Source organism: Macaca fascicularis, chromosome 1 (assembly GCF_037993035.2).
Source record: "Macaca fascicularis isolate 582-1 chromosome 1, T2T-MFA8v1.1".
Classification (NCBI taxonomy): Eukaryota; Metazoa; Chordata; class Mammalia; order Primates; family Cercopithecidae; genus Macaca; species Macaca fascicularis.
Genome location: NC_088375.1, coordinates 182,920,155 through 182,947,540, shown reverse-complemented (window position 1 = coordinate 182,947,540; position 27,386 = coordinate 182,920,155). Strand labels below are relative to the sequence as shown.

At 37.7% G+C, this 27,386-nt stretch overlaps 1 protein-coding gene across 5 annotated transcripts in view; it reads right to left on the bottom strand.

The window, feature by feature from the left end:
* Positions 1-27,386, bottom strand: part of NRDC (nardilysin convertase) — a 100,968-nt gene that overhangs the window by 7,374 nt on the left and 66,208 nt on the right. For all 5 annotated transcript variants that reach the window (XM_005543383.5, XM_074006792.1, XM_005543384.5 and 2 more), the window contains 15 exons: positions 24,919-24,976; positions 23,212-23,285; positions 21,471-21,540; positions 19,730-19,807; positions 18,115-18,235; positions 17,972-18,030; positions 17,470-17,524; positions 15,308-15,412; positions 13,584-13,707; positions 12,608-12,694; positions 10,101-10,220; positions 8,824-8,875; positions 7,735-7,885; positions 4,541-4,668; positions 2,221-2,383 (listed from right to left, as the gene is read on the bottom strand). In XM_005543383.5, the coding sequence (XP_005543440.1) occupies positions 2,221-2,383; positions 4,541-4,668; positions 7,735-7,885; positions 8,824-8,875; positions 10,101-10,220; positions 12,608-12,694; positions 13,584-13,707; positions 15,308-15,412; positions 17,470-17,524; positions 17,972-18,030; positions 18,115-18,235; positions 19,730-19,807; positions 21,471-21,540; positions 23,212-23,285; positions 24,919-24,976 (1,445 nt within the window). The remainder of the gene's footprint in view (positions 1-2,220; positions 2,384-4,540; positions 4,669-7,734; positions 7,886-8,823; positions 8,876-10,100; positions 10,221-12,607; positions 12,695-13,583; positions 13,708-15,307; positions 15,413-17,469; positions 17,525-17,971; positions 18,031-18,114; positions 18,236-19,729; positions 19,808-21,470; positions 21,541-23,211; positions 23,286-24,918; positions 24,977-27,386) is intronic.

Below are 27,386 nucleotides of genomic sequence, written 5' to 3'. Positions count from 1 at the left end.
ACAGGTGCGCATTGCCACACCCTGCTAATTCTTTTTATTTTTTGTGGAAGTGGTGTCTCACTATGTTGCCCAGGCTGGTCTCCAACTACTGAGCTCAAGCGATTCTGCCACCTCAGCTTCCCAAAGTACTGGGATGACAAGCATAAGCCACCATGCCCAGCCTTAAGCAATTTTTTTTCATTTATTTGGCCTAACATCAGGCTTCAACATTTTTCACTCAAACTCTTTTTTTGAGATGGAGTCTTGCTCTGTCACCCAGGCTGGAGTACAGTGGCATGATCTCAGCTCACTGCAACCTCTGCCTTCCAGGCTCAAGTGATTCTTCTGCCTCAGCCTCCCAAGAAGCTGGGATTACAGACGACCACCACCACACCTGGCTAACTTTTGCATTTTTAGTAGACATGGGTTTTCACCATGTTGGCCGGGTTGGTCTCGATCTCCTGTCCTCAAGCAATCCGCCTGCCTCAGCCTCTCAAAGCGCTGGGATTATAGGCATGGGCGACCTCACAGAGCCTTTACTCCAACTTTTTATTGTGATAAAATAACACAAAGTTTATCATCTCAATTTTTTTTTTTTTTTAAAGACAAGGAGTCTCATTCTGTCGCCCAGGCTGGAGTGCAGTGGCGCAATCTCGGCTTAGTACAACCTCCGCCTCCCGGGTTCAAGCGATTCTCCTGCCTCAGGTTCCCGAGTGGCTGGAACTACAGGCACGTGCCACCAAGCCCAGCTAATTTTTGTATTTTTAGTAGAGACGGGGTTTCACCATGTTGGCCAGGCTGGTCTCAATCTCTTGACCTCGTGGTCCTCCCACCTCGGCCTCCCAAAGTGCTGGGATTACAGGTGTGAGCCACCGCGCCCGGCCAATCTCAACCATTTTTAAAAATGTACAGTTCAGGGCCAGGCATGGTGGCTCACGCCTGTAATCCCAGCACTTTGGGAGGCTGAGGCGGGCGGATCACGAGGTCAGGAGATCGAGACCATCCTGGCTAACACGGTGAAACCCTGTCTCTGCTAAAAATACAAAAAATTAGCTGGGTGTGGTGGCAGATGCCTGTAGTCCCAGCTACTTGGGAGGCTGAGGCAGGAGAATGGCGTGAACCTGGGAGGCGGAGGTTACAGTCAGCTGAGATGGCACCACTGCACTCCAGCCTGGGCAACAGAGCGAGACTCTGTCTCAAAAAAGAAAAAAGGTGTTGGGGGGAGTACAGTTCAATAATGTTAACTATATTCACACTGTTGTGCAGTAGATCAGATTTTCAGAACGTTTTCATCTTGCAAAACCAAAATTCTGTACCCATAAAATAACTCGCCTCCTCCCTCTTCTCCCCAACCACCAACCACTGGAAACCACCATTATATTTTCTGCTTCTATGAGTTTGACTACTTTAGATAACTCACATGAGTGAAATCATATCTGTACTTTAAAACAGCTTCATAACTTGTCTCTCTGGATATTTCTTAACCACAAATCTTCTTAAATCCTTCAATGGTTCTCCATTGCTACAGAATAAAGCCCTAGCACCTTAGCTTCACAAACAGGCTTGACATACTTGTTCTGGCTATGTATGTATGTATGTGTGTACGTATGGACACATATCCCTCACCATTTCCTTCCTCCCATTTTAGCCTCTGTACTAAACTGTTTATGGTTTCCACAATCTTCAACAAAGGTAACTAACAGTATAGACATGCCGAACTCATTTCACTCAGTCTATTACCAGCAATCTATTTCTCTCTCTCTCTCTCTCTCTTTCTTTCTTTTCTTTTGAGACAGGGTCTTACTCTGTTGCTCAGGCTGGAATACCGTGGTGCAATCATAGCGTGCTATAGCCCCAAACTCCTGGGCTCAAATGATCCTTCCACCTCAGCCTCCCAAGTAGTGGAAACTACAGGCATGTGCCACCATGCCTGGCTAATTTTTCATTTTTTGTAGGGATGAGACTTCACTATGTTGCCTGGACTGGTGTCAAAATCCTGACATTAAGTAATGCTCCTGCCTTGGCCTCCCAAAATGCTGAAATTACAGGCGTGAGCCACCATTCCCAGCCCAGCAGTCTTAAGAAGAAAGCTGCCCAGCATCAGAGGGGTCAGGTTCCCTCCTAAACAGAATATGATAATGCTGGCCTGCCAAAACTACAGTTTCCCCTTTAGGCAAGAACTAGTGCAACTCCAGAGTTCACAACTGCATTCAGACCTGGCCTACAGAGCCTCACACTCACTGTGCTTGTGACATTTCCTTGTACCAGGCCCTCCACAAAGAGCTGGGATTTGAATTCTTTGACGAAGCTCAGCAGAGACTCAAGGGAAAGGCCATCCATCAAAGCCTGGTACTTGTCAATCATAGACCAACGGGCATATTCCAGGATTAAAAGCCGCACATCTCTGTACAGAGGGCAGAAAAAAAAATACTCAAAGTTTTGTTATTAGAAATGAATCTTCAGAATAAAGAAATATTTGGTCAAGTTTCTATAAAGGATGTGTTTCTAAAGAGAGAGCATTTTTATCACAATATAAAATGGGAAAACAGTATCAGAATCCCCAAAAAAGTACTGAAAATCACATACACAAACTTTTAAACAAATTTACTTGGCAGTACAAAAATGCACTTACCTGTCTCAGTTGCAGGGTAAAATATTTCACATAAAAGTAAAGCTGCCAGATGAGTCAAGTTTACTTAGTTGTACACTGATTTAAAATTATTACTATTTTGGTTTGAAATCTCACTAACATTTTATTAATCACTAGAGGCCATCATTTGGGATATTACTGCAGTGACAATATAATATAGGTAATGGTTCTGGCCCAGAATCAGATTAGCTTCATCCCCCGTCTCCACAACCCCACCCCAAATAAGCTGTTTGACTTTGACAAATCTACTAACATCTATGACTCAATTTCTTCATTTGTAAAATAAGGGAAGTAATTCATGAGAGGTAACCATTTTGGATAGAATTAATGAATTTATATAAAATTTCTTAGATCTAGAATATTCAACAAACAGGTTTATTATTATTCTATCTTTTATAAAGTAAATTTCAGGAGTTGAATTTTAATAAAATAGAAGGTTGTGTTTAATGTATTTTTATAAATAAATCAAGTAGTATTCATGAGTTATTGGCAGGGCTATTCATTATCATATCAATGGTTGCAGATAACTCTCCTTTTTTTATTATTATACTTTAAATTCTAGGGTACATGTGCACAACGTGATGTTTGTTACATAGGTATACATGTGCCATGTTAGTTTTGCTGCACCCATCAACTCGTCATTTACATTAGGTATTTCTCCTAACGCTATCCCTCCTCCAGCCCCCCACCGCCCAACAGGCCCCAGCGTGTGATGTTCCCTTCCCTGTGTCCATGTCCTTTCTAACATATATCTGGTTAATAGCTTTTGTAACTTTCTGTGTTCAGAATATCAGTTATTACATGACTGACTCCTGACCCCTTCTTTCTAATTCTGGAAACTGATGGGTTCATTATAGCTGTGTCAAAAGCAGAACCTTTACATAAAGTTGTGCTGTTCACTATTTATAGATGCCCTGGGCAACAAGGTCAAGTAGGGGCTAGCCAGTCATGTGCACAAAGGGGTATGTCTGTTCAGAGGACTTTCCTCTCCCTCCCACAAAGGCTCTACCTGCTAATAGAGGGTACCCCAAAGGGATACTTTTTTCTGATTCACACAAAAGTATCCTACAGGCTACTGGACTCAAGTAGTAAAAACAGGCTCTAACTGAAGGCCCAAGGGCATTGCCTGTGAGCAGAGGGTTTAAGTATTAGCATACAGACTGTGTAGCTGCCTTTCTGCTCTCTTCTGGAACCTTGGCTGAATTCTGGATAGTTAAGATTGCTAGATAAGTGACATGTTTAGCAATTTAACTCTGCTACTAATCACCAACATACTAAAATCACCAGTAAATAATTCGGGGCTACAATAAAGCCAGCACTTCTTCTGGTTGGTTGTTTGTTTTTTTATGAGACAGGGTCTATGTCATGCAGGCTGGTGTGCGGTGGCATGATCATGGTTCACTGCAGCCTCAACCTCCTGGGCTCAAGCAATCCTCCCACCTCAGTCTGCCAAGTAGCTGGGACTACAGGCATGTGCCACCACACCCAACTAATTTTTAAATTTTTGGTAGAGATGAAATCTTGCTATATTGCCCAGGCTAGTCTTGAACTTCGAGGCTTGTGATCCTCCCACCTCAGCCTCCCAAAGTGCTGGGATTACAGGTATAAGCTACCATGCCCAGCCCAAAACTAGCACTTCTTTAACTATTATTTAGGTATAATGATTGGTGAAAACAGCCTTCTTTACTTTTAGTCTCTAAGTACAGTAGGCTGCTTTCAGTCCCATTCACAGCTAGCTACATAAGCTGGGGTTAGATATACTCTAACATTATGGACTGGTTTCCTAAACTACAGCACAATTCAAACATGGCTGAAAATTAGCACTGAAACTACAGCCTTATCCCCCACACCTAATAGGAAGACTAATACTTTCAGGTCCTCAAAATATAAGCTCATCTCATTTATACCCACTTGGCCAAAGTCTCAGGCTTGATGAGGATGTTAAAGTAGGTCTTCTTCAACTGCTCAGTTATCATTGTAAAGACAGCTGGTGTGGAATTGAACTCAGCTAAGTAGTCAATAATGAGCTGAAACAGTAGCTAAAAGAAAAAGAAGGAAGCACTTTAAGAAGCATGGAAATCCACTATGTATCAGGGAAGGAAATGTTTCTCTTTCGTTTTTACCAGGGTATCGAGCATGGTACTAGGCATTGTGGGGGAGACACAAGAAAATTACTAATGACCTTTTGTTTGTTTGGGTGTTAACCTGGAGACAGGATATCACTCCAGTCACCCAGGCTGGAGTGCAGTGGTACTATCGACCGTAATTCATTGTATCCTCGAATGCCTGGGCTCTAGCAATACTCCCACCTCAGCCTCCTGAGTAGCTGGGACTACAGGCAGGCGCCACCATGCCCGGCTAATTTTGTTGCTTTTGTACAGACGAGGTCTTCCTATGTTGCCAGGCTGGTCTCAAACTCCTGGCCTCAAGTGATCCTCCTGCCTCAGCCTCCTGGCCTTAAAGAATCTTAAGGGTCCAAAATCCTAAATAATTGTCAAATTGGGAACAATTCTTCCTTTTTTTTTTTTTTTATCATTTCATGGGTGTTCTCAATAAGATTTGTAGTGTGTCCTTAGATAGGTCCTATACTTTTCCTGTTTATTCTTAGCCATTTTATTTGTTTTTCCTCAATATTGTAAATGAATGTAAGATTGTTTCCATCCATTTGTTTGTTTCTTTTCTTCAGAGACAGAACCTCACTATATCGCACAGGCTAGTGGCACGATCGTAGCTAAGTATCCTCAAACTCAAGTATTTCTCTTGCCTCAAACTCCGGAGGAGCTGGGACCACAGGCACATCCCACTGTGCCTGGCTTCCATTTCTAAGTGGTTACTGCTACTACGGGGGAAAAAAAGTCATTGACTCTGATATACTAGTCTTTTGACCAGCCATATCACACCTACTTTTTTTTTTTTTTAATTTTAGTGGTATATGAGGTTTTCTAAGAATATAATCATATCATCTGCAAGGAAAAATATTTTTTCCAAAAAAAAGTTTTTATTTCATTTTTTCATCTTACTGTAATAGCCAGAACCTCTAAAACAATAACAGAATAATAGAGATGATTATGGATTATTCTTGGCTTGTTCCTGATGTCAGTGTTCATCATTTTATCAGTTAATGTAATATCTGCTGATAAGTTCTTTGAGGTTTTCTTTTTTTGAGATGGAGTCTCGCTCTATTGACCAGGCTGGGGTGCAGTGACGCGATCTCGGCTCACTACAAGCTCCGCCTCCCAGGGTCACACCATTCTCCTGCCTCAGCCTCCCGAGTAGCTGAGACTACAGGCGCCTGCCATCACGCCCGGCAAATTTTTAGTATTTTTAGTAGAGATAGGGTTTCACTGTGTTAGGATCTCAATCTCCTGACTTCGTGATCCACCCGCCTCAGCCTCCCAAAGCACTGGGATTACAGGCGTGAGCCACAGCACCAGGCCGAGGTTTTTATACTTAAGTAATTTCCTTCCATTCCTATTTATTAGGAATGCCAACTCAAATTTATCAAATGATTTATCACCATGTATCACTATATTCATACAGTGGTTCTCCTTTGACTTGTGTTATGGTGACTTATGATCATCAATTTCCTAATATTCCACAACCCTAGCATTCCTGGTACTTAAATTATTCTTTTTGCTAAACTGGATTTAATTTTCAAATTTTTAGAAAGTTTACATCTATATTCTGCAGATAAAAGTGATCTTTAGTTTTCTATACATACATACATACATATATGTTCTATATTAGGTTTTAATATCAAGGCTAAGTAAGCCTCACAAATTCAAGAACATCAAATACTTTTCCATAGTTTGTATTTTTAATAAGCTCTCCAGGTAATTCTAAAACATATTTTCCAAATGACAACCACTGAATTAGGCTTTAATCTGCTTGAAACTTAAGCTACATTATATTTAGGACTTAGAAGGTTGACAAAGTAAAATATTCCTTGGCGTCTCCTTCTGAGACCAATCTTTGCTCCATGGGGAGATGGAGAAGGGAAAAGGCATAAAAAGGTGACAGCTGCACTCTTCTCTTGAGTTTTTGCCAAGATGAAGGCTATTACCACCTAGCACAGGTCTTTCTGGCAGGTCCTTTCCTCTAAAAATTTTCTTGTATAAACCTATTTCCCTAAATCTTAATATAATATATATTCTACCCAAGAAACCTAGATATAAAATTTATTATTGGGCATATTATATTACTTTACCTGGTATTCAGTAATCTAACTCTCTTAGCTAACAACCCATTATTTTTCCCTCCTCTTAAGAAGTTTTTGATGAAGCAATACTGGAACATATTCCTCACTAAGAGATTAATAACTGACATGATACAGACCCTGTTTCAAAAAGGTTCATAAACTTAGAAGGGAAACAAGACACACATACTTGAAACAATGAGAAGGAGCATAAGATGAGGAAGTAAGGGCACAAGCATTTGAGTTCTACTCTATTTCAGGCAAAACACCAGTCAAATTTGTTATTCCACAGCCGGCATGGAGGCTCATGCCTATAATCCCAGCACTTTCAGAGGCTGAGGCAGGCAGATCATTTGAGGTCAGGAGTTCGAGACCAGCCTGGCCAACATGGAGAAACCCCATCTCTACTAAAAATACAAAAATTAGCTGGGTGTGGTGGCGCGTGCCTGTAGTCCCAGCTACTCAGGAAGCTGAGGCATGAGAACTGATTGAACCCAGGAGGTAGAGGTTGCAGTGAGCCAAGATCACACCACTGCACTCCAGTCTGGGTGATAGAGTGAGTATCTGTCTCAAAAAAAAAAAAAAAAAAAAAAGGTTATTCCTGTATGGTAAAAAATTTAGCTAGAACCAATCCTAAATGCCAGTGTTGGTTGTGGAGAAACTGACAGCAAAGGGAAGTGAAATCAATCCTAAAGCATGGGCTATAATCCCATGCACTGCCAGTAATTAATAAAACATATGTTGTTCTTATGTATAGTCAGTCACAGAATAGCTGTCATCAGCCAAGAATATTCAAGATAATCCACATTAATAAACATTTCTTTCTCTGTACAGCATCCCATGCACATACCTCTATATAAATATGGTATTTTAATGCTCTCTCTAAGGAAAACAGAGTACTTGTACTTACAGGTAGTTTGTGGTTAAATCCTTTCACTCGAATAATTAAACCATGTTCTCCAGCTACCAGTTTATACTCCAGCTGTGCCACATCTGCTTCATAAGCTGGTTCCGCAAGGTTGTGCGTAAGGATATTGACAAAGATATCAAAGAGGACCACACTAAGAAGTACAAAATGCAAATGGCATCTTTAATTGGTAAGAAAGACACAGGAAATAGATTTGCTTCAATTTAGAGTAAGCAGCTTCATTTTTAGAGAGTATAAATTCTCTACTCCAGAATGTAAAACTGTATGCTGAGTTCAAAGGTAATACAGCTTACTCAGGATTCAGTTTCAGAGGTGTATTATAGAATTCCTACCTTCAGCAGTGCTTCCCAATCTTTTTCACATCAGGTACACATACAAAATGATAATATTTATATTGTACAATGAAGTAAATGGAATAGGCATGAGCAGCACTGGCCTGAAGGCTCTGTCTACCCTCCAAGCCTAGGCATTCTGACTGATTAAAAATATGAGGTATGGGAATGCATTTTTTAGAGTGAATATTAACAAATTCTAGTGCTGCTTGTCATTTTAAGTTTGGATTTTACAGTTAAGTAGGAAAAGAAAGAAGAAATGCACCAACATTTCCCAAGTATTTCCTCTGTTCAGATACATTTTAGGCTCTCTGGCCTCCCACAATGAAAGCTGTCTACATAAATATATAAGGGATTTGCTAAGAACAGGAATAATCACATTCCTTGGTATTCTATAAATACAGAATCAACAGACCCATCAGTCTCATTATAGACTGGACACTCACCCAAACTGATCTTTAAGGACTTTTCCCCATCCAGTAATTGGGAACTAATTGCTCTAGTCTACACTATCAGCATGTTTCACCAATGGGCGCTGGTAATGCAACAGCCACAGTTCCATTTTAATGTTTGGTAATAATACAAATAACTTGTTTGGAGCACAGAAAAAAATACATAAATCAGCAACATAGCTCAAATATGGATAGAGAAAATGACAGAATGATTTAGAATGAAACAAACAAAATAGTTTTTCAATAACTAAAAAATATATTTTCCGGAAAAAAAGACACTTGCTTACTTTGCTGCAGATTTCTGTATCAAGGGTGAAATTAGATGGAAACGTATATATGCTGAAAGAAAAAAGACCATAGATAGAAAAGGTTAGGGGTCTCAAATATTTTATACATCTGTTATTTTCCCCTAATATAGATATTTTAAATTCTGAAATAAACTATTAATCCTTAAATCCTCATTACATCTTTATTCTTAAGGGTCTTCAAAAAGTAGTATTTACCATTCCAAATAACGAGTTCCAGAAGGCACTCTTTAATCTATGGGAAGACCAGACGCATGGGCAGATACACAGAGAGGCCTATAAATACTCATATTTATTAATAGCTTCAGTCAGGAAAAATTCTTAGAGCACAGATGTTAAGAACATTAAGGGAACAACCCCAACATTCACACAAATTTAAGAGGCTTTCCAAGGAAACTGAATTTAAGGAGGTTTTTAGAAACTCCTAAGTTATTCAAAAAAAATAATGAAAATAACTTCCCAATAAACTCAAGAATCCCACACAACTACAATACAGTTGTGTTTTGAGGTTGGGGATATGGGTTAAAGGACATACAAGAGCACCCAGCCTATGATTCCATGTGGCTTCAATAAGTTCCTTATGCCATGTTCGAGAACAGAACGGTAAAAAGCAACACAGTTAGGGCCACAATATTAAAGATAAGAACTTTAGAGTCTACTTAACTCTATACTATGCTTCCTTTATGCTGAAAACAAAATGGTAGAAGGAGGCAGTTGGTGGGGATTTCACATTTGTAATGCTGGACTAGGCTATCTATTATGTCTTTGAATAATTCCCTTGTATATTCTTACCTCTTTTTAAAAACAATGTTCAAATAACACCAATTCCTTAAGATGGCCAAATACCTGGCTCTGCTTTCATTTAATTGACAGAAAAAAACCTAAAAACAATTTCATTCTAGCCTTAAATGTTCACTTCCTGGACACTGGAGTCCACAAGGATTTCTGCGACAGCACAGGAGCACAGTGTAAATCTGGTGGATAAGCCTAGAAAAGGTCTTCAAATCGAAGGGGGAAAGAGAAGGAGGTGATACACACAGGGGAAACAAGTTGCTGCCAAGTGGAGAAATATTTGTTTTACTTATTTTACTCCTTTTAGGGAGGGTGAGAGGGCTTCAAGGTGGCTGATAGAGGCACCCAGCCCTAGCCTCCTCCACAAAGGAGGACCAAAATAGCAAGCAGATTATCACATGTCAAACAGAGCATCTAAAGAGAACACTGGAATTCAGCAGGGAAGTAACAGGAGGGCAACATTTTACCTTTGGGGATTTTGAATTTGTTGTCTTTCTTATACCACAGGCAACCTTGCGGAGTATTCACAATTTTAACTGGGTATTCTGTTTCAGGGCAATCGAAAGCCTTCAACGTAAAGTCCGTGGCTAATAAAAGAAGATAATAATAATTCACTCAAGTATTTCAGCAGGAGTCCCAGTAATCTGGCTTCAGGAGTCTAAGTAACTTTTCTGTGTGGCAAAAATAAGCCAAATTCAAATACTAGAATATATTAAATTCGTAGACCAATACTGAAGGGAAAACTATGTTGGTCTTAAAGTAAATAAACTCTAAAGATCTGGAATTTCCCAACAACTGATTCTGATTGCTACACATTCTGCTTCATTCCCTTTCTTAAAGACAATTTTAACTGAGAGAGGAGCCTTTAGTCAGGATAGTTTCATAAACCAATTTATGAAACAATCCATTAATTCATGAGAATGCCTTTTACCAAGCTTATGCTATACATCTGAAAAGTTACAAAATTGTTCTGCTCAAACAAAGTCAAACTCTTCCTTTTGGTTAATTAAAAAGACAGTTTCATCAACACACAGATGAAAAACAGCTAATTTTTAAAATTTGAGTACTTGCTATATTTATGTAAAAGAGCTGGATTTGGTAGGCATGGTAGCTCATGCCTGTAATCCCAACACTTTACAAGGCTGAAGCAGGAGGATCACTTGAAGCCAGGAGTTTGAGACCAGCCTGGGCAACATAGAGAGACCACATCTCTAGAAACAAATTAAAAATTAGCTGGGCATTGTGGTGCACACATGTAATCCCAGCTACTCAGGAGGCTGACACAGGAGGACTGCTTGAGTTCAGCAGGTCAAGGCTGCAGTGAGCCATGATCATGCCATTGCACTCCAACCTGGGCAAGAGAGTGAAACCCTAACTCAAAAAACTGAAATAATAAACTAACTGGGTTGTTTAGATTATTTACAGTTCAAGATGTGAAACTGAAATGTCTAACATAGATAATACTTTGTGTGTGTTTGTGTGTGTGTGTGTGTGTGTGTGATGGAGTTTCACTCTTATTGCCCAGGCTGGAGTGCAGTGGTGTGATCTCAGCTCACTGCAACCTCGGCCTCCTGGGTTCAAGTGATTCTCCTGCCTCAGCCTCCCAAGTAGCTGGGATTACAGACATGCGCCACCATGCCCAGCTAATTTTGTATTTTTTAGTACAGACGAAGTTTCTCCATGTTCCTCAGGCTGGTCTCGAACTCCTGACCTCAGGTGATGTGCCCGCCTTGGCCTCCCAAAGTGCTGGGATTACAGGTATGAGCCACAGCACTTGGCTAATACTTTTTTTAAAAGGCTTTTTTTTCCTAATGGAAGGCAAATTCACATAACATAAACTTAGTTATTTTAAAGTGAACAATTCAGAAGCATTCACAATGTTGTGCAACTACCACTTCTAGCTAGTTCCAAATCATTTTCATCACCCCAAAAGGAAATCCCCTACTCCGTAAGGGATTGCTCCTCATTACCCACTCACCTCAGCCCCTATCAATCATCAATCTATGTTCTGTCTCTACGGATTTATCTTTTCTGAACATTTCATATAAATGGACTTATCTCTGACCTTTTGTGTCTAGCTTGATGTTTGCAAGGTTCTTCCCCATTATAGCATATATCAGTACTACATTTTTTATGAGTAATATTCTAAAGTATGTATACATCACAATTTGTTTATACATTCATCCACTGATGGACATTTGGGCTGTTTCCATCTTTTGAGTATTGTGAACAGTGCTGTGTGAACACGAAGGTCCATGTATTTGTCTGAGTACCTGTTTTCAATTATTTTGGGTATACATTTAGACATGTAATGAATGGCTAGGAAATACAGTGTTCTGAGTAAATTACAGTTATAAGCAACTCTAAAACCTTGGACCTAGGATTGGTAGCTTTCAATTATTTTTTTCTGCAACTCACTTAGAAATATGTTTTCCACTGCAAGCTAGTAGACAGATAGGCAGACATCTGAAACAAAAGTTCTTAAAATAACATTCTTTCTACATGCAATGAAACATTTTGCTATTTTCTATTCTAACTGATTTTTTAATGCTTTCATGGCTCATTACATTGACCTTACAATCTATTACATTGACTTCACAACCTTCTAATGGGCTGCCACCTGCAGTTTGAAAAGCAATAGAACAATCTGGAAAGATAATGGCAATCCCTAAGGAGACTGGTATGGAAGAATCAGCTACGCTATACAGGATAAAGCATAAACTTCAGAGTCCCAAGATCTGTGTTTAAGTCCTGGTTTCTCATTCACCAACTGAACAGTCTTGTACCAGTCACTTTGCTTTTTTGACCCCCCGTTTTCTCATTTGGAAAAGTAAGAAAATAGTAATGCCAACCTCAGAATGTTACTGGGAATCTCAAATATAAATTCCTATGATATGTTGTAAAATATAATGTGCTATACAGGTGCCTATTAGCACATGGATGGATTATGTATAAAAATTGCTATTTTACTGACCTATGTACTTGTTTTCAGCTGGAAGATGAAGATCTGGATTTAATTCGAAATTACTACTCCACAGTTCAGCCCAAGAGTTTTCGATATCTGTAAAGGAGAAAAATAAACTGACCCAATAAACAATGCAATGTTCAACATTCTCTTAATAATAAACTAGTTATCAGCTGGCCTACAAATCAATTCTCCTTTCTCAGGAAAACTGTGACTGACACATATCCAGGCATTCTAGAATCGTTCTACTCAAAAGTGTGGTCCCAGCAGCACTGGCATCACCTGGGAGATTGTCAGAAATGCAGAATCTGGCAGAGCACGGTAGCTCACAATTGTAATCTCAACACTTTGGGAGGCTGAGGTGGGTGGATCACCTAAGGTCAGGAGTTCGAGACCAGGCTGACCAACATGGTGAAACCCCAGACAGGTTTCTACTAAAAATACAAAATTAGCCAGGCGTGGTGGTGTATGCCTGTAATCCCAGCTACTCAGGAGGCAGGGGCAAGATAACTGCTTGAACCCAGGAGGCAGAAGAAGTTGCAGTGAGCCAAGATGGTGCCATTGCACTCCAGCCTGGACAAGAGCAAAACTCCGTCTCAAAAAAAAAAAGGAAAGAAAAGAAAAGAAAAAGAAAGAAAAAGAGAAATGCAGAATCTCAGGCCCTACCCAGACCCTCTGAATCATAATCTGTATTTTAGTAATATCTCCAGGTGACAAAAATGCACACTGACATTTGAGAAGCATTTTTCAAAAACTAATTCAAAACTCTGCCCCTAAAATACCAAGATAACAGAATTTTTTCACTAGTTAGTAAACATAAACATAGCAGAAAATAACTTCCTGTGCAGTAGTATAAGTAATTTTCATTTCAAAGTGAACTTTTAAAAAAATTATACTTTTTCCCCCTCTAGAACCATTAAATTATTAAACCTTTCCAGGTAAGTTAAATATACCTAAATGTAAGACAATTGTTAAAATATTTTACCTTCTATACTATACTGAGTTCCAAACCATTTCTCCTTGAGGTCACATTTTCCCTCATTAGCACCAGACAGTAAAACAAGATTTGCTTTTTGAGGAACTAGCTGATTTAAGGCTTCAGCAATGACCTAGTGAAGTGGGAAGAGGGGAAAGAGATATACACAATTTCAACCTAATACATCTCTGTTAAAAAGGCAAAAATCACATTGTTAGGTACCTCCAAGATCTATGCTCATAAAAATACCTACAGTTCATGAACACCCTCATTTACAAAGTCTCATCAGTGTTTCAGAACCTTTTTTCCTACTTTATTGAGGTATAGTTGGCAAATATCAAGTATGTTCTTGATAATGCTTTAAACAGTGTTTATCTTAAATCCTACATATTAACAGCATTAGCAGTAAAAACAGCTATCCTTTACTACTAAGCTTCCACTGTGAGCCAGGAAGTATTTAACACACATTATTTCATTTATTCCTAAAAACAATCCTAAGACAGACTGATTTACACAAAATAAGAGTCAGCTTCAGAGGGTGATGGTTAAGTAATTTGCTCGGTTAAAGATTATGTAACTTGTACAGAATAATACACAGCTAGAAGTGGCAAAAGTGGAGTTCTAACTCAATTTGTACATGCTACCAAGGACTATGCTCCTAACAGCTATCTTTTATATCACTTCATATCCAGGAATCAGTAAAACGCTGCCAAGGTAGGGCCTCCTTCAATAATCCTCCAGCTACAATAAGGACTAAACAGAATTTTGTGGCTTGGTTGGGAACCCTAACTACTACTTAAACACCATTTATTTAAGCAAAAAACAACAAATGGTGGTTCAGAAAAAAACACAACCAGCCCCTACCGGGCACAACCATCCTAGTGACATGGCAAGAATGTATGGTTGTTCCTTCCTCCTTTACCTTTCCCTGTCCTCTTTAAAATTAATAGTTTAGGAATGTCTATGCTAAAATTTCTCAAGGAATGTCCTATGTTGTAATTTCTCAGTCTCAGCACTACTAACATCTTGGGTCAGATAACTATTTTAGGATCCTGACTTCTGCACTATAGGACATTGAGCAGCATCCCTGGCTTCTACGCCCTGGATCCCAGGAGCACCCCACGCCCCGCCCTGAGTTGTGACAACCAAAATGTCTCCAGACAGTGACAAATATCCCCTGGAAGGCAAAGTCACCTCTGGTTGACGCCTGCTATCCTGTATGAAACAAAATGACTTATTCTCCACTAGTGAAGGAATGACCCCGACCAACAATTCATTGGCATGTAACATTATCCCTGAGTCATATGTTTCTAATTCAGGGAACCTTTAAGTTTTCTTATAAATATTTTCAAAATGATTAAAAATTTAATTGTCCTGACTCTGCAACTGAATTAAAAGGTGAGCTAAACAACTAAGTACTTTTTACAGGGAAACCACATAATTCTTAGGAATCACTTCAACTATTTCAGTAGATGTTTCAACATTTGAAAATTATTAAAATAGTACCTAACAAGTACTGATTTTGATTTTCTCCTCTTATATTAAAACTTAATTATGTAAAAGAAACATGAGAAATTATTCACAAAACTATTGATAATTCTGTTTAAACAAACAAAAATCCTGACTAAATATAACTAAGTTTTCTTCGTTCCCATGGTTCTTAAATACGTCTCCGTACTTTCTCACCCTCCTCTTCCCCTAAAAGTAAGTTTTAGACATATAAACCTACTTACTTCTGGCTTGTATTCAAAAAGAAGCTGATCTCCAGTGAGAATGTCCTGCAGTGGGTACAGCTGCATGTTCTCACACATGTTTTCCACATACTCAACTGGATCTGTCTGTAAAGAGGTCAATTATTTCACACCAGAACTTCTCCATTATTATATTTGATTTACCACAAGATACAAATACTTTCTCCCTTTCTTATTAACAATGAAACCAAAAGCTTCTGAACAGACAAAACGAGATATAATTGCAGCTTAAGAATCTGATGCTCAGTAGGCTGGACACAGTGGCTCACGCCTGTAATCCTAGCATTTGGGAGGCAGAGGTGGTTGGATTACTTGAGACCAGCCTGGGCAACATGGCAAAACCCTGTCTCTACAAAAAATGCAAAAATAAGCTGGGTGTGGTGGTGTGCACCTGTAGTGCCAGCTCCTTTGGGAGCTGAGGTGGGAGGGTTGCTTGAGCCCAGGAGGTTGAGGCTGCAGTGAACCGAGATCGTGCCACTGTACTCCAGCGTGGGCAACAGAGTGAGACCCTATCTCCAAAAAAAAAAAAAAAAAAAAAAACTCTAAGAAAATATAGCCATAGCTACTCCCTTAGGGAGCTTAAACTCATACCCCTCATGCATCATTCTGAGCCCTATAACCCATTAGGTTCTAGTCATTATCACAGCCTCTTAATGACAGCAATTACCACACTGAACTATGAATGCCTGTTTACCAGTCAAGTGCCCCACATGACTATGTGAGCAATAAAGGCAGGTGACCTATCACTACAGCACTATCATCTAAAAACTATTTGTAAAAAGCATGAATCAAATCAATGCAGGACATTTAGCAGCATCCCTGGCTTCACTGGATCCCAGGGGCACCCCACACCCCACCCTGAGTTGTGACAACCAAAATGTCTCCAGACAGTGACAAATATCCCCTGGAAGGCAAATGTAGAAATCAAGGTGTGTTGGGCCGGGCACAGTGGCTCATGCCTATAGTCCCAGCTATTCGGGAGGCTGAGGCAGGAGAATCCCTTGAACCCAGGAAGTGGAGGTTGCAGTGAGCCAAGATTGTGCCACCACACTCACACTCCTGCCTGGATGACAGAGCGAGACTGTCTCAAAAAAAAAAAAATGTGTTAGCCAGGCAAGGTGGCTCATGCCTGTGATCCTAGCACTTTGGGAGGCCAATGCGGGAGGACAGCTTAAGCCCGGTTCAAGGCAAGCCTGGGCAACATAGCAAGACTCTGTCTCTAATTTAAATTTCAAAATAATTAAAATGTGAGTGTCAGATAAAAGTCTTGAGATAAAAAGGTATATTCACAAAAACATTATTTCAATTTAAAACTGAAAGAATGACCACCAGTTCACTGATACATGAAATGGAAATATTTTTCCAGAGGAACACAGTCAATTCAAGTATTTACCGAGCACCCAGAAACACAGACTCTTAAAACTGACAGATCCTTCAGATACCAAGTAGTTCCAGTCCCATGTTTTACAATGAGGAAACACAGTCGGATTTTTCCTGACTAGATGGCTAGATGGCTTGCCTAAGGTCACACAGTGAGTAAACGACAGGCAAAGTAGACATCAGAACTCTGACCTCATAACACATCCAATACGCTTCCCAAAACACCACACTGCCCAGTCCTTTACTAGACTCCTGGGCTCAAGCAACCTGCCTGCTTGACCTCCCAAAATGCTTGGATTACAGGCAGGAGCCACAGTGCCCAGCCTGTGAGCCTATTTCAATCAAGGAAAATGCTCTCCTTCCCCTGAATTCCAAAGCACAATGTTTCTAACATTCTACATGGTAAATATAAATTACCTTATAGAATGTCTTCACAATATTTGAATTCCCAAAATATTAAATACCATAACAAGTCTCCATGAATGTTTATTGAAGGGATAGATGGATGACTATGTAGATAAATGATTACCACACAACATGATCTGTGTCATCTGCTTAATCCTCTCACTGCCTTATCTTATTCAATATAAATACTCAAAAACCTAATAGTTAATTTTCAGCTAGCTTCAAGGACATCTAGAGACTCACATGACACAGAATGGCAGAATTAAAACTCCACTGACACTTTCAAAAAGAGGAACAATGTCGACACCAGTTTCAACTCAGTCACAGATAACATGCAAAAAGAATTTGACTTCCAGTACCTGTTCTTGGTAATGAAATTCATTATCCTCAATTTTCCGAATCTCTTCAAAAATTCTGTGAAGGAGAAAATTATAATTAGAAGATATATTAAAATTTCTGCCTACTTGAGGGAGAAGGGCGGGAGGAGAGAGAGGACTAGAAAAGATAACTATTAGTACCTGGGTGACAAAATAATCTGTACAACAAACCACTGTGACACAGTTTACCTATATAAAAAATCTGCACATATACCCCTGAACCTAGAATAAAAGTTTAAAAATTTCTCAATAGAAGCATCAACAATAAAAGAGAAGCATGAAAATAAAGGGACTGGCCACGTATGTATAAAGTCTTAGTGTACACTCACATGTAGAGGGATAAGGATATGGAGACAATAAAGGAAACAGAGCAGAAAATGCCTGAAAAACCATCAAGGCAAGACTAAAGCATGTCTACTGGCAGCCTGAAGCCTCAAATATACCAGGACTGGCTCGTGGCCTCATTCCAAGAAGTGTTTATTACCTTTTTTCTGGGCCTAGCTTCTGCAGCATTTTTAAATACTGAAAGACAGTGTAAGCAACCTGAAAACAAAACATCCAAATTAGTCTTTTGCATAAAAGGATACCTAGGTAAAAGGAAAAAACAAGTCAATTTGAATTATTTACCTCATAAAAATGTTCATAACCCTCATCAGTCAATGTAATAGAAATGCTGAACACTGAATAAGTAGAATTTTGCTCAAATCCCGTCTCACCATTTCCACCAAACAGTGCAAGAGCCCAGCATCTACAGGTGGGGAAAAAATTAACCCAATCAATGTTCCTGGATTGGCGTCTACAGACATTCAAATTAACAAAATATAGAGGCTTTCTATGTAAAATTTAGAAACCTCAGCCTTTGATGTAAACATATACTTTCCAACAGTAAATCTAAAAGTGCAAATTTTAAAAGCACAAGGCCTCCCAAGGAATTGTGATACATTTAGGAATCACCAGAAGGAAATAACAGTCTTTGTTTAATGCAAATACGAACAGATACGGCAACATAGTAAAACATTAACAGCTTTATTAAACGAAAACCATTCCTTTTGAAGAGAACAGCACAAAGTATTAAAATGATGGCTGCTGGAAAGCATTTTGCTTACCTTTTTTTTTTTTTTTTTTTTTTTTTTAAATAAAGACAGTGTCTTACAATGTTGCCCAGGCTGGTCTCAAACTCCTGGGCTCAAGCAATCCTCCACCTCAGCCTCCCAAGTGCTGGAATTACAGGCGAGAGCCACCGCGCCCAGCCTCACCATTTTTGAACCTGACTCCTAGGAGAGGCCTTAAGACACTTCTAATACATACTTACATCGAATGTCAAGTGAGTTCTTTAAGGCTGTTAGCTAACCTACATAGGTTGTCTAAGGAACAAGCAATGAGACTATACCTTTCTCTGACTAGATTAATTCTGAAAAATTACAAAGAGAGGACACCAGAATAGAGTCTGAAATTCTAATAAAGCTCAGTCAGGTAGAAACGTTGTGCACAGCTCAAAGCATATAACATATATTGTGTAAGGTACATATGAACCCAGTATCATTAGTTTATTATTTTATAGTTAACTCTGCCCTCTTAGTTCTCTTTGAATGTTCTAGTACACACAAGTGTCTTAAAAATATTTATTTAAATTTCTCATCTATCCTTCCATTCTCATACTATTTCATTTATAGAAAAATCAAACAAGGAATTACTTTAATGTATTAGTCCTGATTATAAAATTATATTTCTATTATTGGGCTACAGGTGACTTAAACAGGTGCTTTAATGCTCAGGAAACATTCTGCTAACATGGCTGCATATACCATTTGCAGTCCCACCTATTAATTATGATTTACCTACCCAATGAAGTTTTCATTAAAGTCCAGCTTTGGGGTTGGGAAAACCTGGAGATCCATAGCATTTAAATAACTGATTTTTTTACCATTCAGTCAAATATAAATTATTGATTAGAGCTAATTCTTTTACGTAATTCTGGAATTTATTACTTTCATTTATGATTTTTTTAAATTTTGTGTACAAATAACTTCCAACAATGGGCTAAAAGGTAGCTTACAAGGAAATACACAAATATAATATGGATATTAAAATAATATAAGTTATTAAAATGACTATAACTAAGCATTAAATCTTATTCTAGGCTTCCTGGCAGCTAAAGTAAAAGAATGCATTATATAATACTTATTGTCTATTATTTTTCAGAGATTGCTATACTGAAAATACTTATTAATTGAATACTTGCTTTTTCCTAAGGAAAGAAAGAATGCTGCCTTTGCCTTCATGTCCAACCAGCCAGGATATATAATGAAGTGGCTTCACCCTTTTAAAAAAATTTAATGGTTAGAAGAAAAAAAAAAAGGTATAAATACACCAGAAAATCTTACCTCTAAGGCTACAATAATTTGAAAATATAATCATAAACTTATTCTCACATATGTCCACTAAACATGAAATTGTAATTAATTTAATAGCAGGAAGATAAAAACAGAAAATATAGTAAAATTAACTCTTTCATTTGAGATTACTGAAGAGTACAATCATCCCAAAATTTAAGGGCACTACTTTTTCTCTTGGACACCAAACTTACCTGCTCTCATGATAAATCTTTTTGCTTTCCCCAAAATGAAATGTAGATTCCTTATCGGTTTAGAACCTAATATAGGTATGAATCACTGTCTGTAAAGCTTTTGGTACTATATTGGGCTCTGTGGTAAAGTGAAATGTGTTACTCAAAGGGTCAGAAAATCTTGATTCTAGTTTTAGTTTTTCCTTTAAGTAAATCATGACCTTGAGCAAGATACTGAACTGTATTCTTTTTCTCTTCACTTGCCCAACTACTTACTGAGTTTTCATGAAAATGCAGTAACAAGTATAAAAATGCTTTATCACATACTAATAATATAATAGTCCGAGTAATTGTGCACATGCTGTTCAAACTGTCTTTCCCACTGGCTTCTACTGTAATTTTGTTAAAAGTATTCCTACCACAAAGACATACAGAAAAAAATTTAGTTTTCTGTCTATTTCTGTATATATGAGAAAATTTAATTAGGTTACACAGTTAAATTCTGTAAATTCTTGAAAGTCAAGATATGATTTTCAACTACGTTAAGCAATCCTTAAAGCCCATACAACCTTGTTTAAAATATGAATTTGGCTGGGCACAGTGGCTCATGTCTGTAATCTCAGCACTTTGGGGAGGCCAAGGTGGGTGGATTGCTTGAGCCCCATCCGCCTCCCAAAAAAGTTAAATTTTTACCAGTTGATTAGCATGTATTTCTAATTAGAAAAGCATTTGTAGGCACTGACTGATGCTTATCTTAAATAACTCTCTGGCCCATGCTATACTGCTCATATAAGATAACTATATAGACAAGTAGAATCCTTTCCTAATTTGCATAAACCTGCCCTAATTCAGAGGAGTAAATCCTTGGGATTTATGTACCTAGTCGTATTACCAGTCCAAATTATTATTATTTTGAGACACAGTCTTGCTTTGGCGCCCAGGATGGAGTGCTGTGGCGCAATATCAACTCACAGCAACCTCCACCTCTCAGGTTCAAACAATTCTCATGCCTGAGCCACCTGAGTAGCTGGGATTACAGGTGTGTGTTACCATGCCTGGCTAGTTTTTTGATATTTTTAGTCGAGACAGGGTTTTGCCATGTTGGCCAGTCTGCCAGGCCCAAATTATTTAACTTTACTTTTGACAAGATCAAAACAAATTACAAAAGTTAGCATTCACACTAAACACTTAATATCAAAGACTTAAGAAAGGCCACTATAACTGAGAAAGCTCTAGTTTTTATATCCAAAAAATAGTAAAATACATAGCAAGGCTTGAAAGCTCCTGGAGTAATCAAGTTCCAGGTTACTGCATTGCTGTTTATAAATTCAGAACCCCCAAACTTAAACCATTTAGCATGCTTTAAAAATGATTCTCACTCGGTTCTAATGAAGTAAATTTTCCCTTAAACTCTTACCTGTAATGTTGCTGTTGAGGAGGAAGTGCCCATGTGATGGTCAGAGCATGAATTTTTCTGATTGGAACAACTAAACAAAAATATTTTCCAGAAGAACAGATATAAGTGTTTCTCTATAACTTTTACTATATTACAAAAATGTTTAAAATTCAATATATTTATCTTCCAGTAAACAAGGGAAGGTTAAGGACAACGCACTTATTATTTCAACTTGCCAATTTTCCAATTCGAATAATGCAGTTTTTGTAAATTTCTTTTTTATTTGGTTTCAGAGGTAGAGAAAGCAGGGATAAAAGAACTATGAGGATATGAAATGCTGCTGTGTATGGATCTCTTCTTGCAAGAAAGGATACAAAACTAGGAGTCAGGAGACCCATGGCTGAAATCCAGTCCTACCCCTATCTTGCTATATGTGCTTATATGACCTGAGAAAATCACTTGCATTTAAATCTTTCTGAATCTGTTTACTCATAGTAAAATGAGTGAGTTGGGTTAAAGTATCTCTAGGATTCTTCCCAATGCTATTATTCTATGAATAGGAAAACTAAAACCAGAAAGAATACAATCAAAAATAAGTTGTCTCTGGAAAGAGTTAGCTTAATATTAACAGAACGGAGCCAGCAGCTGAAGGGTGTAACAAAACAGTCACTGATTAGAGGAAAGGAAAAGGAAAGAGACTGGTAACGGGCTGAAGAAGGAGGGAATACCTAAAGTAATTAGTAAAAAGAGAAAAAAAAAATCTGTCATGATAGAATAAAGAAAGAGAGATAGTGAATTAAGAATGTTTCTGCAATATTCACTATAGGCAAATTGTTAAGTAAATTGTAATGTAATCACACAACTCATTATGTAGTTATTACAGGTATACTATTAAATGAAACAAAGCAGGAGACAGAATTATATATATATTTTAATCTCAACTTTGTTAAGAAAATATACCTATTAGAAAATCAGAAAGAAATCTGGAAGCCAGACGTGGTGGCTCACGCCTGTAATCCCAACACTGTGGGAGGTGAAGGCAGGCGGATCACTTGAGGCCAGGAGTTCGAGACCAGCCTGGCCAACACGGTGAAACCCCGTCTCTACTAAAAATATAAAAATCAGCTGGGCATAGTGGTGAGCGCCTGTAATCGCTGCCACTCGGGAGGCTGAGGCAGGAGAATCACTTGAACCTGAGAGGCGAAGCAGTGAGCTGAGATCGTGCCATTGCACTCCAGCCTGGGCAACAGAGCGAGACTCTGTCTCCAAAAAACAAAAAAAAAGAAATCCGATACAAATGACTTCTCTTGATGGTAAGATTTAAGGGTGATTTTTCTCCCATTTCTTGACATTTTATATTTTTATTTAGCAAATATTGCTTTCACAAAAAGGAAACGATTTCCAAAGTGTTTTCCCTCTCCTCTATTTTCATTCATTTAAAGGCAAAAAGAGCAGAATATAAATAAAATGAAACATGAATGAAATTTAACAAAACGGAGAACAAAAGGGAAGAAACGTAAAGCAAGGAGAAAGCATGAAATAGACTGAAGTAGCAGCAGGGCACCAGAATCAAACAATCTGCAGCTAGTCAATGGTCTGCTATCTATTATTAATTAGATCTCCATTGCCCATCTACTCCCTTTCCAACCCAGCTGCATTTTCTGTTGTGTTCTCATTTTCAATGAAAATTGGCAGCCTCAATTAGGTTATGGAGAATGTGCTAAAATTATTTCAAACAGTTTTAAACTTTTGGTTCACAAACCTCTATAAAGTTTGTTAAATGCTGGTGTGTCAAACGGATCCGTTAAATGGCCAAAGTTTGGTCTGGGTAACCCACTGAAAATAAAACAAATACATACAAATTTAATTGCAAAAGCCTTTATAAGCAATATATTTAGGGATATCTAACTGAGAGATATTTATAATCTATTCTACATACTCCTTCTTGGAAAGCATTCCAGGCATGAACAAACAGATGGCAACACAGCCACAAAATCTTCAGTTACACAATCTGTTCTTAGCGTCAGCCCAATAACTCAAAAGTCTTCACAACTCAAGAGATAGAGAAGAATGAATTTAAAGGACCCCCTCTCACCCCAATATTTACTGACCTATCAGCCCCATTTAATTTCAGTTCTCCTCCTAGACAAAGCCATTTCAGAAAGAAACTTACACTAGAGATAATACTTTTTTAAAATCAACAATTATACATGAAGTGAATATTAGGTATAAAGCACTATATCAGGCACTGTGGTATTTAAAAGACTTGGTCCCTCCTAGGGGCTTCTACTCTGGTTGAAGATATTGTAACTTTAATATTTCTTCCAAAACACAGTCGATGCAAATTAGTATTAAATGCCTTGAAGAATTTTTAACCTGTCTAATTAAGGAACCAAAGTTATTAGTGAATAACATATGAGATTTTTTTTTAATGCTCATCAGGGATTGACAGAACCTAATTAATTCCTCTATTAAATATACCTCTGATTTTATTAAAGTTTCACATTTGACATTTCCATAGTTCACACTCAAGACTTCTAATCAGAAAAAAAAAAAAAGCTCCACAAATTTCTCATGCTTTTGATTACCTTTACATACCAAAAAGCACTGCTAATTATCAATGGCAATTCATATAAAGCCAAATCAATAATAACCAATCAGTTGTCATTATAAATTATTCTAACATTTTATGCTAGTTTCTTTCATAAATTTCAAATAATTATGTATTAGAAGAATAACTGGGAAAATCCACAGGTTACTCATCCGATGCAAGAAAAAATATCTGTTTTCATTAATTTTGTTAAAATGCAAACTACTAGGTATGGAAAGAAAGATTTCATTGCTTCAGAATTAAATTTTTTGTAAACTTTGTAACAAAACTGTAGCAGTAATGTATCTTTTAAATATTTGTACTATTTTGATGAATTTGAGTTGGAGAAAAAATGTTTATATCATCCTGAACTGAAACTCTACATACAATTTCTTATAAAAGAACATCTGGTTTGACTATATGAAATAGGAGTTTTTCAGGCAGTATGGAAAGTCAGTCATCATCTAAAAGATTATTTCTTTTATGGGGAAAACCAGTGCAATATCCAAACAACTGACGTAAAAAAAACAAATTTTCAGAATACAATTTGTCCCAATGAGGGGGATGTAAATGTGCATATTCTTCTGCCTCTCAGATAGTATTTTCTTTTGTATCACAGGAAAGCTCTAAATAAATGTAAAAGGAGGCATAAATTTTTCAGAATTATTGCTTACTATATACATTTACAAGCCTGTAAATTTTGAACTATGGAAACTTGGCTTGTCATCTTAGTTTACCCACTCAAATACTGTGTGATTTTGACATTCATTAAGTTTGTTTAGGTCTTAATTCTATCACCTGTGTAAAAATGAAAAAGCATACAAGATAATGGTCTCTTTAACTCTGAAGGTGTATGATGTATGAAAATAGATATCTTACTTGTTTGGTATCTGAGAGAAGATTTCAGTCACCCACTTTTCCAAAGTATCCAGTGTTTCTTGAGAGGGGAGGACAGGGAAGACACAGGAAAATACAATGACATTATTCAAGGTAGAAATGCAATTAGATTTCTCAGAGATCTTTAGCTAAAAAACAAAGGGTTATTTTAATTTGGCCATTACTTGCCACTCCTGAATGGATTAATAGGAAAAATAACAGTAGAAAAGAAAACCTTATGACACAGAGAATTCTATGAGACTCCTTTATTTCTCCCTGGTAAAGTTAGAAAATGCATACAAGTTTAACAAAAAAAATATATCTTTAGCATTAGGCTAGTGTGAAGAACCAAGAGATAAGATTATGCCAACCATCCTACGCCCATTACAAAACTTACATCCTCTTGGAAGGCTTCTCCATACTAACCCATATTACATTAACCTCTCCTTTCTGCCATCTCATCAGTACTTTTATATTCCACTTGTTTTACATTAATTTACACTTGCTGAGGTTTTAACTCATAGGTCTTCTTTTTAGTCTTTATATATATATATAAATCATACGTATATATGATTTATGTTTTCCTTTGATTCACTTCTTATGTTTAATAAGAAATTCTTTTGAAATTTATAGTAAAAAAACAAGATCTAAATGAAAAAGGGAACTTTTTGCTTTATCTGAGTGACCATCATTGAAGAGTATTTGTTAGTTCTACCAGGCACATGAATTTCACTAATTCTCAATACAGAACCCCATTATATAAAACATGGGATTTAGACTAATGGACTTCTGAATCTATATTATACTATTTATATAGATGTTTGACTCTTAAATGGTATAATTAATGCTTAAACTCTAAATTCTATGAAATCTACATTGTACATAGTTTTCATCAAAACTCTAGCCTAGGCACAGTGGCTGGGGCCAGTAATCCCAGCTATCTCAGAGGCAGAGGCAGGAGGATCACCTGAGCCCAGGCATTTGAGGCTACGGTGAGCTATGATTGTGTCACTGCACTATAGCCTGAATGACAAAGCAAAACCCTGTCTTGTTAAACAACAAAAACTCTAGGACTTGTTTTAAAATTTTGAAATAAGCATTAATAAGCTCTTATATCTGTCATCACAGAGGAAGAAAATACAAAAGAAACGGAATAACTAGTTCAAGAAAAACACATGGAATTATTTGCAAACACAATAATCATAAATCATGAATTAACTTGTATACCAAATATGGAATTACCTAATTTAGCAAATGTAAAAGGAACCTAGAAGCAATTTGAACAAAAGAATCTACCATACCATGTAACTTTACCTTCAAGTCAACTTTAGTGAACTCATTTTGATCATAAATGCAAAAATGTTTTACATGTAAGTACCAAGTCAGATTTGATCTTAATTTTGGCAATGTAAAAAGCAAACTTTATAAAAAGGGGAATCACATTAGGGTGAGAGGATTAGCCTTTCAAACAGAAATGTGCAAACTATAAGGTATGTTAAATGGAATAATTTAGCAATTTACTGACTTTGAAAAACAAGAAGGTTGGGCCGGGCGCGGTGGCTCAAGCCTGTAATCCCAGCACTTTGGGAGGCCGAGGCGGGCGGATCACAAGGTCAGGAGATCGAGACCACAGTGAAACCCCGTCTCTACTAAAAATACAAAAAATTAGCCGGGCGCGGTGGCGGGCGCCTGTAGTCCCAGATACTCAGGAGGCTGAGGCAGGAGAATGGCGGGAACCCGGGAGGCGGAGCTTGCAGTGAGCCGAGATCGCGCCACTGCACTCCAGCCTGGGCAACAGCGTGAGACTCCGTCTCAAAAAAAAAAAAAAAAAAAACAAGTAGGTTGAAATGTGAAGAAAACAAAAGAAAGCTTCCATGATTTCCTTAATGAGAAAAAGTTAATGTGAGTTACTGAAGACAATGATCAAAGAAGGAAAATAGAGATATTCATCAATCTTTACATTTAAGATACTTCTGCCACTGAGGTATTCACCAGTATTTTATATTTAAGATACTTCTGCCATTGTCACCATGATCAATCTCAATTAATCATGCCATTTTTACAGGACCTTATGTAAGAATGAACAAACCAACACTTTGCACTGTAAGAGTTTGTAATTACTATAGAGTAAATGTAAAACTACAGACACAATTGCAGCTGAAGGTGGCTTAAAAGATCAATTCATGACCTATTAGAATGTTAATACATTCATAGACCAGCCTACATATCTTATCTTACAAATAAGACCTATTTCTGTAAGAGATTTGCTTGAGAATCTCATCATCTTGTGTTTCCCTGAGCTTTGTCACTAGCTATGTGACATCTCCAAGTTCTGATTTCCTTTACCTTGTATTAAGGTCAAGCACTAAAGTAATTAATAGTACAATAGTACACTGCAACACCGATACAGGCAAACAAATCCTAAGAAAGCACTACTTCAGAGTAACTCTAAGAGCCATAATAAATAGTTA